This window comes from Zalophus californianus, chromosome 4 (genome assembly GCF_009762305.2).
Source record: "Zalophus californianus isolate mZalCal1 chromosome 4, mZalCal1.pri.v2, whole genome shotgun sequence".
In the NCBI taxonomy this organism is placed as follows: domain Eukaryota; kingdom Metazoa; phylum Chordata; class Mammalia; order Carnivora; family Otariidae; genus Zalophus; species Zalophus californianus.
In genome coordinates this window covers 53769700-53784230 of record NC_045598.1, presented here as the reverse complement: position 1 = coordinate 53784230, position 14531 = coordinate 53769700, and the positions used below count along the sequence as shown (strand labels likewise).

Genomic DNA, 14531 nt, shown 5'->3' with positions numbered 1-14531 from the left:
TAGAGGGAACTCCAGCTGCCTGACTGACATCAGTCTTTTCCTTCCTTTGGACTCAAACTGAAACATCAGCTCTTCTTGGGTCTTAAGCCTGCAGTATCCAGACTGGAACTTATCCCATCAGCTCTCCTGGCTCTCCAGCCAGCAGCTGCAGTCATGGGACTTCCCAACCTCCACCATCTTGTGAGTCAAGTCTTTATAATAGATCTCTTTCTCTCTCTCTATAAATTCTCCTGGTTCTGTTTCTCTGGGGAACCCTGACTAATACAGTACTAAATATCAGTGACATTTTAGAAATTTTGAAAACTCATGAAAATAAAATCCAGCAACAAAATGGTCAAAGCACATGATTTAGAAAATTGCATAAGAAATATAAATGGTCGGGGCGCCTGGGTGGCTCAGTCATTAAGCGTCTGCCTTCAGCTCAGGTCATGATCTCAGGGTCCTGGGATCAAGCCCCGCATCGGGCTCCCTGCTCAGCGGGAAGCCTGCTTCTCCCTCTCCTGCTCCCCCTGCTTGTGTTCCCTCTCTCGCTGTGTCTCTGTCAAATAAATAAATAAAATCTTTAAAAAAAAAGAAATATAAATGGTCAGTAAACAGTCCTGAACCTCACAAATAATCAAGTAAATAAAACTGAAATGAGATGTCATGTTTTCCTTATCTGACAGGGCAGAAACGTGGAAGAATGATAATATACATCTTTGACAGAAATGCAACGGATATAGCATTTATGTACTTTGTGTTGGTACTGAAATGGTACAAAATTTTGTGGAGAAGATTTCACAGTACCTATCAAATGTTTAAATGTGCATATTATTTAACATAGAAAGTCCTCTGTAATAATTAATCAACAGGAATATTCTCCCAAATATACAAAGATATATGTATGGATTTCAATGCAGCATTATTTGTTACAAAGAAATGTCTATCAATGGGGAATTGGCCAAGTAAATTAATAATTTAAGGTACAGTCATAAGTTCTTTGTTATGCAACCATTAAATGAATAAGCATATCAGTAAGTACTCAGTAAAAAAAAAGTTGTCATGCTAAATTGAAGAGCTATTAAGCAGAAAAACACAGAACAATAGATATAGACCAATTCTATTTTTGCAACCATAGACACGAATTGTGTATGTCTGTTTGTGTTATAGTTCTGGAAAGCTACACATCAGGTTGGTCCCTGAGAAGGGTTTTCATTTTCACACTTACACTTTTGTTTGGTTTGTATTTTTAATCATGAGCATGAGAATTTCTAACTGCAGACAGAGGAAATTCTGCTAGCCAGTAAAAGAAACAGGATCCCGAAGGGCAAAATCTCTTATATATGGACATTTAAAAAGCTAATTACTTACCCCAATGTAACAAAGCCACACAGAAATTTTGACAAGTCATCTTACTTCAGAGAAGTAGACCTGAAAAACAGTACATCTAAAACAAATACACACACACAACACACAAAACACCTGACATCTACCTATACAAGCTGTCTGGGGAAATAGAAAAGGAGAAGGATTATGAATAAGTCTTTACATTTTAATCCTCTATAATACTCTGCGTCAATATCAGAGAAGTGTCTCACATGAAAGTATGGTTAGACATTATGGATTCATTCCCATGCACGTGCTATCTCACAGTTAAAATATAAGCCACAATTTCATATATGGCATATTCAAAAAATTTTTAATGTTCATTTATGCCATGACAAACCAGGACAGGCATCACAGGATAAGATCAAATTTTTAACTAAACAAAAGTGTTCATAAGTTTGATTCAATATGTACACAATCTAACATTAATTTTTTTATACTCAGTTCTTAAATTTCTTATTTTCTAAAGCCATTATATTTACTGTGATACTACAAAGCCAAACAGTTAACAGCACAGGTAATGACTGTATATTTATTTCCAATAAAGAGGAGGAAATTTCCCTGTATGCTTTTGGAAACCCCAAGTGTTTATCTGCCGATGCATTAATACACTGGAGAGTTATCAGAGTAATCTAAGGAAAGGTCGATGGCTTAATATATCCAAATGATAGGGTGACTTCAAGAGACAAGCTTTCCCATGAAGTCTACTCAATTTGAAATACATCTTAAATAAGATTATTCGTACTAGGACCTCATGAATTAGAACAGCAACGTAATTTTAATATATTGGGCTTCAATTTGTAATGAAAGCCTAAAGGCTTTTGTTGTTCCAATGTTTTTTGTTATCTCAAATTGGGGATTCAGTTCACTACACAAAGTTAATCTGAGGTAAAAAGAAAAAAAAAAAGCTCTGAATTAGGTGTCAGGAGTCTTGAGTGCCAATCTAGTATCTTCAACTCATCAGCTGTAGGACTTGGGACTTCAACACTCTAGACCTCAGGTTCCTCGTGTACAAATCTCCCTGATGGATGAGCTCTACAATCCCTTTCAGAGCTTCTCATGATTCTGAGAGATTTTATTTTAAAATAGAAGTCACAGCTTTACCACAAAGAATATTATAAAATATGACGTGAGAAACATATCTCATAAGTCATATCTGAGAATTGGTACCATGTGATGAGTAAATAGGAAAACATGTTTGTTTAGTTCCCGACTTAATAACTCTCGGGAAGAAAAGGGATGAGCATAAACATTTTACAGTCTGATAAATTTGTTTTTCAGCCTCTCAGTTTTTCGTCAGAAGTTTGGTTCTTTATACACTGATATCACAATGTGTCTTTAGGATTTCTAAACATCTGTTCAGTCTTTGGACTCCTCATTATCGGAACATATGAATTTTTTGATACCTGTTTCTGATGCAAAATTTTCTCCTAAGGGGAGGTTCCTGGGGGGGAATGGGTGAAATAAGTGATGGGGATTAAGACTGCACCTGTTGTGATGAGCACCAGCTGTTGTATGGAGGTGTTAAATCACTAAATTCTATGCCTGAAACTAATTTTACACTGTATGTTACCTAACTGGAATTTAAACAAAAATTTTTTTTAAATATCTCCTAAAATAAACCCAAATGCAAGTTTCATAGTCAGGATGTGTCATAGATACAACATATCATTAGACTAAGTGTTTTGAATGAACCAACTGGTGGCAAATAATTCAGTCTAACAATTGATTTGACTCACTTTTAACTCAACTTATCAGCTGAGTCAAATGACCAAATAGATCAGTTGTTTTTGCTTATAAGGCAAGTGTTCTTTTATTTAATGTTCCATGCAAAACACAAACTATTCTTATGGTTTGAATTCTTGCAGGCAGGTTTCACTCTTACATAACAGAGAAACAATCACAAAAATGAAAAGGGCATAGATGCAACCTTGAAGAGAGTGTGAAATATGGTCCCTGATATAGACTCAATGAGGCAAATATTTATACGACCCTACACTGTATCAGAAAGGAACATATAAAGAGGTTTACAAAAACACAAATAATACCAAAAAAAAAATGCAGAAATCTTTAAACTGTGAGGAAAAAAAACCAAGCAAAGGGAAAACTAATGGTAAGACGACCAAAATAAGTGTAATATACAAAATACCATTCAGTTAAATTCACTTTTTAAAGATGAACTATTAATTTCTTTTATGCTTTCTTATGATCAAATTGTTCAACTATAAATTCAGAGTACTTTTAAGTAATCTCTACACCCAACATGGGGCTTGAACCCACAACCCCGAGATCAAGAGTTGCATGCTCTACTGACTGAGTCAGCCAGGTGCCCCTTCAGAGTACTTTTAAAACAAAATCAACAGCTTTGGGGAAATGTTCAAATAATCCTAACACTAAGAACAGAAAGAAATTTTTGCCTGAGTAACTTCAAAACAGGTTAACATCCTCATGAACATCCTAACAGTACTAGACTTTCATGGAAACTTCACACGATTCAACAGTTCCTCAGCCCCTCCACTGCTAGTACCCTATTCTAAGCCACCATTATCTCTTCCCTGGACAGTCAGCTGTGCCTCCTAACTGCTCTCCCTGCTGCTACCCTTCCTCCTCTCCAGTTCAGTCTATTCTCAGTGCAGCATCCAGAGTGGTCTACATCATGTCTGTCTTGCCCCAAACTCTACAGTACTCTCCTTTCCACTCTGAGTACAAGTCTGAGTCCTGCACGGAGCTACAATGTCCTGGATCTCGAGTGCCCCTCTGACCTCATCAACTACTGCTCTTCTTTTGTTCAAGTCACCTTCTCGGAGCCTTTCCTGACTAGCCCATCTAAAATTTCAACACCTTCCCCACCCTCACATGCATATCTGCTGTTACTGCTGAATTTTCTCCTTAACACACTTATCACACTACCTAATGTGAATATGACTTCTGTTTTTCTTGCTTATTGTCTAACTCTCCCCACTAGAATGTAAACTCCACTAGACCAAGGGATTCTTTTTACTATTTCCTTTTCATCATTATATCCTTCACACATAGAAGCCTGCCTGTCACCTACTAGGTGCTTTCTGTATATTAACTGAATGAATGAGTGAATGAATGAATGGCATGATATGACTCTTGAAATATTCTTCAAAATAGGCTGGTGGCATCATACTAAGAAAATAACAATCTTCAAAAGATGCGTTCTGTGGATGACAAAGATGTCACACACACACACACACACACACACACACACACACACACACACACAGGAATATTATGCAGCCATTAAAAAGGAAGAGATCTTGCCATTTGTGAAACATGGATGGACAACATAGGTGCTAAGTGTAATAAGTCAGACTGAGAAAGACAAATACCATGTGATTTCACTCATATGTGGAACCTAAAAAAAAAAAAAAACAAACGATTAAACAAACAGAAAGCAGAATCAGACTTATAAATACAGAGAACAAAATGATTGTTGCTAGGCGCCCCCTTAACCATTTTTATATATGGATCTTGCCTGAGTGGCTCAGTCAGCTAAGTGTCAGACTCTTGATTTCGGCTCAGATCACAATATCAGGGTTGTGAGATCAAGCCCCATGTAGAGCTGCACAGCAGAGTCTGCTTCGGATTCTCTCTCCCTCTCCCTCTGCCCCTCCCTTCCCTCACTCTCCCTATCAAAGAAATAAAATCTTTTAAAACAATAGATAAATATGGATATTGTTGAGAATTTGGTAAGAGCAAGGCACCAACTGCCAGGAGGAGACACATACACCCAAAATTAGGGCTATAATTTCAGGGGGTTAACAAACGCTCTGAAATGTATCCAAAGCTCCCAGATTAAGAGTTCCTGATGTAGATAAATAAATGGGAGTCCACATTCCTCAGGCAATCCTCTGTAAGTATAGCTCCTATAAATTGAGCCACTGATAAACATCAAGCTATGAGGAGTTTGAGATTATATTGCCTAATGTTCCCCCTGAAATACAGTCCTTCTATGTTGACAGTTAAGATGAATAATGTGTTTTATTTGAAATCTTCATAAAATATACAAAGATTCATTCATAGACTGATCTAAATGATCCACCTATAACACCTAGATGTGCAGTCAGTAATTCAATTTTCACAATTCACCAGAGTAAGCATACTAAACACATCACTGATTCTTGAGTTATTATTATAAACTTCAAACAAAAGGAAAAATTAAAATCTATATTCTCCTGAATTATCATATTATGGGTTTTCAGAAGAAAATCAGACTTTAACTTCTATCACAGAAAATTCTTTGTGTATCTTTATGTATTAAATTCTACTTAAATATAAAGCAGAATAGTCTTAATTAGTGTTTGAGTGGAAGAAAGGAAATTATTTACAACTTGCTCCAATGATCTCACAAAGACTAGGCTTGTAGAAAAGTTTATGAGTAAGAAAAGCAATTCTGACAATTCTGTTGCCTTGATGAGTAAACTCAATGAGTGCCATCTGCCACTAATTCTTGCTTTTACTTTCAGCTAGAGAGGTGCCCATTTTTCACTTAAACAATACCATTTAAGTATTTTATTTAAATATAAATGAAAAACCCTATTTCTTCAAGTGTCAAAATAAATTTAGCCTGGTCTATCTCTACTAACCTTGTCATTCTTCACATGACAGAAATTTGTCATGCTATTCCTTCCCATCAAGTAGTGTTAAAGACTTAAATTATTTTAAAATTAAAAAAAAAAACCTTCCATCATCTTGGTATAAGCATTTGTCACTTTGAAAACTTAATTTCAAGTGTTTTAATTCCTGATATGACTAATTATGTGATCTTGTTGCACATTAATTCCCTGAAAATACAGAGGGATAAGCTAGAATTCAGAGACTTAGGTACCATAAAGTCAACAAAGTTGAGTAGGAATAGGCATCTGACCTACAAAGTAATTTAAAAACCTGTACATAAATTAACTCATTTAATTATTAGCTAAATATTAGGTACAATATAAGTTACCACACAAGGGACTAGAAATATAAAAATTAATAGGAAATCATCATTTATTTTAACAAGTAACATTGTTTTATGATTTTTTATATATCAAAGTTCTATAATACCAATATGAGTAAAGTATCATGGGACTTCACATTCAAGATGACAAACTGAAGAAATAAACTGATCTCTTACTCCTGAGATGTCTTTAGTATTATGGTGAAGTAAATCATTATCAACCAGTAGAATAGAGAATGAGAGGGGACCAGCAGCAAAAGAGAGATTTAAACAAATTTCTGGAAGATGAAGAAAGGTTAATGAAGTAGAATGAAGGAAGTGACCACGTAGGATATTTGGGGAAGGGGCTGTCATCAACGAAGGAACAAATTTATTTAGCAAAACCCTGGAGATGTTCTGAATGGTAAAGGGCAGGGTGATGTGGGGCCAAAAGAGACGGTTTTGGTCTGCATATGAAATATCTGACTTTCTTCATCACCTCATGAACAATTCACAGCAGCCAAATCTAACTCCCTGTAACTGTCAGAGGAGTGATTTACAAATAAGAGAAACAACTCTGGCTAGTTTAATAGAAAGAAAAAAAATTAGTAAAATTATTGGGTACCTCACAGAACCTCAGTGAGAGTCAGAGAACTGACTAATAAAGCACATAGCTAAGAATCTCACCCAAAATCCCATGTAAATTGCTCTAGAAAAGACAACCCTGCTACCACGCCAAGACATTGCGTGTTATGACTGAAGCCTCAATGCCTACTACCTCTGAGTTCCTCTGAGCTCATCTGTTCTTCCATATCCCACACTTCCGATCTAAGATTTGGCATGAATGCCTCTCACTGATTCAGCCTAGTTCACAGTCTACATCTAGGCAGCCAGGAAACTTGGGAAAATAGGGATTTATAAGGTAGGGAAATCCCCACACAGAGACAAAATATCCAAAGATGTCAAATAGCCAAGGAAAATAAAAAATTGTTCCATATACTCCTATATATTAAAGGAGTTAAAAAGCACAAGTTATTTGAGGAAAACTTGGGCTTTCGGTATAGACTTGACACGAACATGGTAAAGAACTTACATGTTCTGATATTTAGGGGGACAGACCTTCTGCATAAAAGGCAGCTCCCCGCTCAAGTGCCTAGAATAAAGCCTATCAGTTGACAAACACTGCCCATACACACAGAATTCACATTCTTTCTGTTTTTCCCCTTAACAGCCATGCTGAATGGAGACATGAACTAAGACATGAAGGCTTCGGCATAAGGAAAAAATTTTGTAAAAAAAAGGAAAGAAAACCTACCACAGAGGATATAGATAAATCAGAGTAGAAAAAATAGCTTTAACAAATGTTCATGAGTATCTTCAAGGACATTTTCAGAAGACATTGCATTCATAAATTCAAAGATTGCTCTGATAAAGGCATCATCCTCAGAAGAAAGAGCTTTGGAAAATCACATGCATAGTTGCAAAAGCATTTTTCAGTAGAAATGTTAGAAAACACATGTGCATAATTAATTCCTCCCCAAAAGGAAAAAAGAGGGAAAAAATGCTTAAAAAAAAAAAAGTCAAATGATCCATATCCAACCAGTAGTATTTCCAGAAAAAGAGTATAAAGAGAAAATGATCAATGAAATAATATGAAAAACGTTTCCAGAGCTGATAAGAGACACAAGTTTCCAAACTGAAGAAAAAAAAAAGTGTACCAAGTACAAGGATAAGAATGGAAAAAATATCCATTGCTAAACATATCACTAAGAAATTACGAAAGAGCAAAGAAGAGAAGACAGGAAAGGTTTCCAGAGAAGAAAAACATCTCTAAAAGAATGAGAAGCAGAATGGAAGCAAATGTTTTATACCAAAACAATGAACACAGTGAAACAATGAATACTATAAAACAAATGTTTTATACCAAAACACTGGAAGATAATCCAGTGACGCCTGATAGAAAATTATCTACAGTAGAAAATTCTATTAGCCAGTCAAGCATGTATCAGAGCAAAGCAAATATATTTTCAGTAACACGATGACTAAATTTATATCCTATGAGTCTCTTTCTCAGAAGGAATTTTATAAGGTATTCCAGCAAAAGAGGAGTAAACCAAGAAAGAAAGATTCGGGGATTCAGGATTTAGGAAAGCATGACTACAACCCAGTTGATGGCTCCAAAGACTTGAGAATGACCAGTCCAGATAGCAGATGACCCCTGAAAGGAAATGGCCAGAAGGAAGGCAGGAATGGAGGTAACTCAATGTGTAATATGATTCTGAAGCTGCAAAAATTTGACAAAAACAAAAACAGAACCCACAGAATAGCACAAGGGAAAAAAGGAAGTCATATTTCAAAACTGAGGCCACTAGGCCAAATAAGAATATGAGTTCATGGTCGTCAAAAAGAAGAATGAAATGGATTCCAAAAAAATAAAGAGAATGAATAAACTAAAAATTAAAAGTATAATGAAGAAGGCCCACCTACCTTCTCGAACAAGAAAGAATAATTAGAAAATGTTTTACAGAAAGTGCTGATCTAAATATGAATCAAAATAAAATATGGCATACTTTTTTTTAAGTAAACTCTATACTCAATGTGGGGCTTGAAGTCACGACCCCAAGATCGAAGGTCACATGCTCTATGGACTGAGCCAGCCAGGCGCCCCATATATGGCATAATTTTGACCAAGTGCTGGAATTAAAGAATCCATTTGAAAGAAGAAAGAATCCCCTTAACCTTGATTCTGGGAAGATTCTCCTTTGGGTGGCTAAGGAGTCATAGTGAATGAAATGTAATCCCGGGACACTTCTTGATTCTCCAGTGAATGATATTTATGGTCATAATAACATTAACGCTATTTATAGATTTTTCAACTTTTTCATTCAAGTATTTAGACAAAAATGAAAGATTCAATTAATTACAATACGAAACATGAAATATTAATAATATTCTCACCATACAGCTCTCAAAACTTGGATGGTATGATTATATAAGGGGAGAGAGTGGAAAGGCCAAGAGTGAAATATAGCAACCTGATGCCGTAGGAAGGCAAGAGGAACTGTCTGTAGTGAATGGAAGAGAAATAGTGCAAGGAATTATAAATGTAACCAATTAAAAAGCTCAGAAAGTTAATATAATTATATGCAGGAACAGAGAAAGAAAGAAGGCAAAACTAGTAAGCTAAATTCTCTTCTCCTACAGTATCTGTTTATGGTTGATAGAAGAAAAGAAAAGAAAAGAAGTCAGTATAAGCATATTATCCAGCCCTTCAGAGGAAGCCACAGGCCTAAGACCCAAAACCAGAAATGGTTCAAGTCAGTTGTTCCCAAGGTCAGCACTGGCACGGTGAGGGTAGTGGGGCAGGGGACGGGAATTGTTTGATTGCAGTAGGTTTCTGTAACCATGTGCGTGGATTATTTTCATGTAAAAGTATGACTGAGTCCTTTTAACCAAATAGAGGACTATGAGATTTCAGAGAAAAGAGCTATGAACAAAGTCCTAGGGGCCAACAAAAGGTTCACAGAAGTGAAATTTTAGTTGAACTCCAAGGAATACAAAGAAGAGAGTAGTGTTGTATTTCTTCTATTTTAAGGGTCACAATATGTTAACACCTCTGACATCAAGATCTTTGTTAAAATCGATGTCATCTCACAATTACTGATAGCCTAGTAGCAGCTGTGATCAAGTTGTCATTGATTGCATACAGACAAAGTGGGGCGCTTTCCTCATGACAGACTGGACAATTTTAACCCATCAATATTTCGGGCAACACCATTTGAGGAAGGAATAGGATCCTGAGTGTTGTCTGAAAACCTTATGTTGACATTTTATGGGAAGACCATATAAAGAGCGAGCATAACATTTACAAAATGGACCACACTGGTAGAAAATCTAAGAAACAACAGTGTAGCATTCTTTTATGAAGTGCTATATCACAAGTATTCAAGAATATGCTAGTGTTTGGAAAAATATTGACATCAACAGCACTGAGTTGAAAAGCAATTAAAAAAAAACCGATTCTGAATATGAAGAAGAATTCCTTAACCAATTTCTTTGATTTACACTTTCCTTATGAGAGCAATAAGATTTAAACAAAAATCTTTATTTAACTAATTCTAAAAGAGCTCTTCCAGTAGATATAAGATAAAATTTCTAAAGGATGAGAAAGCATTGTAAAATAGTTAAATAGGCAGAGCCTTTTCTTTCTTGGAGGTACAAAAATGATAGTGTATCTTAAAAAATCCATGATGTCTAGATTTACAGAACTACAACTACCTAGAAAGAGGATAATCAGGAGAAATCAGAGAGATAACTTCTAGTTTGGGGAAATCATAACAGATACCATAGAAGAGTAACGAGTTAATTGCCCCCTTTAAGAATGGGAAGGCATAGGAAGCATAGATTCCCACAGAACCTATGGTCAGTAAAAACAAAGATCGGCCAAAGAATATCAATAAAAGACAATAAGAACTCCTGTGTGTGAATTGATTTGCAAATTGGGAATCAAAAGACCAAGAAGCCATTTGCCCAGATGACTGCTTTTTATAGAAAGAACATTTTTTACATCCTGTTCATTCTGTGCAAAAACCTTCTCTCCCTCAAATCAAACCTGTGACTAGCAGTGTTGCCGCAAGACACCCAGGTCACTAGAGAAATACCCAGCTACCTCCTGGGTAGGTCTAATATGATAAGTATGTCATAATTCTAAAAGATAACATTTAATAACATGACAGCAACTGCAATTATTGGGTGCTTATTATGTATGTGTTAGTATGTTTTCTCTCTCTGTTGATATAGTGTGTGTTTATCTATGTCTGTTTATAATTTATTTTCTCTTTTAGCTCCTAAACACTGACCAGTTTGGTTCAGAAATTTTGTTGGTACATACAGAAATCTAATTGTTCGATTATCTCATGTTCATAGTTTCTCAATTTTCATAGGTTTAGACACCCAAATAACAGCTGCTGGATAAAGTAAAATGGGAAAATCTGATTTTCAGAAAAACTAAGTTGTCCTATGCCTTCACAAAACAAATATTTGGTAGCAGCTGTTCTTAAACATGAGTTCACACTTTTAAAGTCCATTATAATACCATTATAGAAGCTCCTGAGAATCTCTGTTTGTTTCAAATCTTTAGCTATTCTCCAGTACAAACAGATAAAACACGTATATGTTCCCATAAACCTTACAGAAACTATTGGCCCAGGAGTAAATCCTCTCTCTCTGCCCTCAACTTCTTCTCTTTCTCATTCACTATTTTACCCATATGTATACACATTTGTAAGTCTAAATTGTTTCCGGATTTTTTCCCACTAATTGGCAAAGACTTTTGAAATTAATATCACAGTGCCCCTTTAGAGATTTTCTAGTTAGGTCATTTTCTTTTGCTAGTACATAGTACTCCCATGTGATTCAAATACACAACTCTCTTCCTCGAGATCATCCACCTGTTCCCCAGGCAGCGGCTCCCCACAGCTCTGTGCTCTCCTCAGCAAGTCTCCATGCTGTACCTGGAGCTCTCGCCCAGCTGAGCAGATCACTGAAAGACCGCACTGGCCAGCCAAATACTCTCCAGCACTAACTGAGTGTAGACTGTATTCACTTTTGGGGAGACTTTATTTGGTAACATAAAATTGTGTAAGTGGGAAGAACCTAGCCTACTAATTTTATAGACTACGTGACTTGCAGACTTTTATTCAGTGAGAATCAATATCCACAAAAGTTTCTCATGGTCTACCTTAAACATATGTGTTCACAATCCTGAAAAAGATTTTAAACTCCCAAGTACGTGGCACTTAAATTTGACAGTAATTTTCACGACATATCCAGCATTGCCGTGTCTAATATTTCTTATAAATACTTACTGAAATTTACTTGAAAACATTATACTGCCATTAACCACATCTTTTTAAGCTTGGCCTGTTGGCAATGTAGAGTTAAGGGTCACATTGCTGGGGGGAATGTAAAGCGATGAAAGCTGCTTTGGGATGCAGTTTAGCAGATCTTTAAATGCTAAACACAGTGTTGCCATGTGACTCAGCAATTCTGCTCGTAGGTATATACCCAAAAAAGATAAAAACATACATTCACATAAAAACTTATACACAAATGTTAGTAGCAGCATTATTCATAATAGCCAAGAAGTGGAAACTTATCCAAATGTCCATCAACTGATGAATGAATAAACAAAAAGTAGTATACCCATATAATGAAATATTATTTGGCTATACAAAAAGAATGAAGTACAGATCCATCCTAAAGCATAGATGAACCCTGAAAACCTGCTAAATGGAAGAATTTGGTCACTAAAGGCCCCATGGTTTTATTTATGTGAAATATCCAGAACAGGCAAATCCATAAACACAGAAAGTAGATCAGTGGTTTTGAGGCACAGGAGGAGGAGGATTGGGGAATGAATGCTAATGGGTACAGAGTTTCTTTGAGGAGTGATAAAAATGTTCTCAAATTAGATAGTGGTGATGGCAGCATAAATTTGCATAAATCTGTTAATGTACTAAAAACCAGTGAGTTGTATACCATAAAAAGTTGAATGTTGGAGTGCCTGGGTGGCTCAGTCAGTTAAGCAGCTGCCTCTGGCTCGGGTCATGATCCCAGGGTCCTGGGATTGAGCCCCACATCAGGCTTCCTGCTCCACGGGGAGCCTGCTTCTCCCTCTCCCCCTGCCTGCCCCTCTGCCTACTTGTGCTCTCTCTCTATCTCTCTGTCAAATAAATAAATCAAATCTTAAAAAAAAAAAGGTGAATGTTATGTGAATTACAATCCAATAAAGCTATTATTTTGAAAATACATTTAAATGTCAAGTATATTTCTATATGGTATCAACAAACAGACAATGAATTTTTCTAAAGATATTATTTAAAATAAGTTTTAAAACATGGGTGACTCATTCGGCTCAGATCATGATCCCAGGGTCCTGGGATCGAGCCCCGAATTGGGCTCCCTGCTCGGCGGGAAGCCTGCTTCTCCCTCTTCCTCTCCCCCTGCTTGTGTTCCTGCTCTCGCTGTCTCTCTCTCTGTCAAATAAATTAAAAAAAAAAAAATTAAAGAATAAAAAAAAAACCATTCAATTCCTGTGATAAATCTAACAAGAAGTTATCCAAGAACTCCTAAGGAAAATATTGAAACAACATTTACATTTCTTATATCAGAGAAGAACTAATATACTGGGAGATAGTCATGGATTCTAGGACCAAATATTTAAAAGATATCAATTTCCTTTTAATTGTTTATAGGGTCGGGGCGCCTGGGTGGCTCCGTCGGTTAAGTGTCTGCCTTCAGCTCACGTCATGATCCCAGGGTCCTGGGATTGAGCCCCGCATTGGGCTCCCTGTTCAGCGGGAAGCCTGCTTCTCCCTCTCCCACTCCCCCTGCTGGTGTTCCCTCTCTCAGTCTCTCTCTCTGTCAGATAAATAAATAAAATCTTTAAAAAACATAAAATAATTGTTTATAGACTCAAAACAACCTCAACACAACCTCCATTAAATTCCTAACAAATTTTATAGAACTTGACACGCTGATTCAAAAACATGTATATGGAAAGGCAAAGGGCCAAGGAATGCTATTGCACTCCTGAAAAAATTGCACAAAGTGAGAGGACTTGCTACCACACTTACCAGATAGCAAAATTTAATTTAAATCTTCAGTAATTACAACAATGTGATATGGGCAAAAATACAGAGACCAAAAGCACAAATACAGGGCCCACAAACATACCTATGAATATATTAACTCTTGATATTTGAAATAATAAATATTTGTTGTTTTAAGCCATTAAATTTTGGGGTAATTTGTTATACAGTAATAGGTAACTAATAAATTGCTGCTCACCAGTATTCCCAGATTTATTTTCCTTTTAGCACCAAAGAAGATTAACCTTCCCCACCTCCTTGAAGTTAAGCATACCACATGACTTCTTTTGCTCCTAAAATGTGAGTGGCAACAATTCATGTCACTTCCAGATAAAGGTATTAAAAGTTAGCTCATGATTATCCATGCTTTTCTTGCCAGACCCTACCAACTGGGAAAGGCCTGTGTTGCAGATTGTACAACTACAGAATGATGGACATACCCTGAATTTAGACCTCTGAGTTACTAAGGAGAGTTGCCCTGGAAAGTTGCTTTAATCCATAGGAAACTTTGCATGAATGAGAAATAAAACTTTATTATATATTAAGTCAATGAGATTTGGAGGTCATTT

General features: G+C 36.3%; 1 protein-coding gene across 6 annotated transcripts in view; it reads right to left on the bottom strand.

Annotated features, from left to right (window-relative positions):
* LEPR (leptin receptor) overlaps positions 1-14531 on the bottom strand; it is an 86169-nt gene that overhangs the window by 66659 nt on the left and 4979 nt on the right. For 4 of the 6 annotated variants that reach the window (XM_027579386.2, XM_027579351.2, XM_027579376.2 and 1 more), the window contains 2 exons: positions 4722-4747; positions 1351-1410 (listed from right to left, as the gene is read on the bottom strand). In XM_027579386.2, the coding sequence (XP_027435187.1) occupies positions 1351-1390 (40 nt within the window). In that variant the 5' untranslated portion in view covers positions 1391-1410; positions 4722-4747. The remainder of the gene's footprint in view (positions 1-1350; positions 1411-4721; positions 4748-14531) is intronic. The other 2 variants (XM_027579356.2, XM_027579367.2) reach the window with 1 other exon arrangement.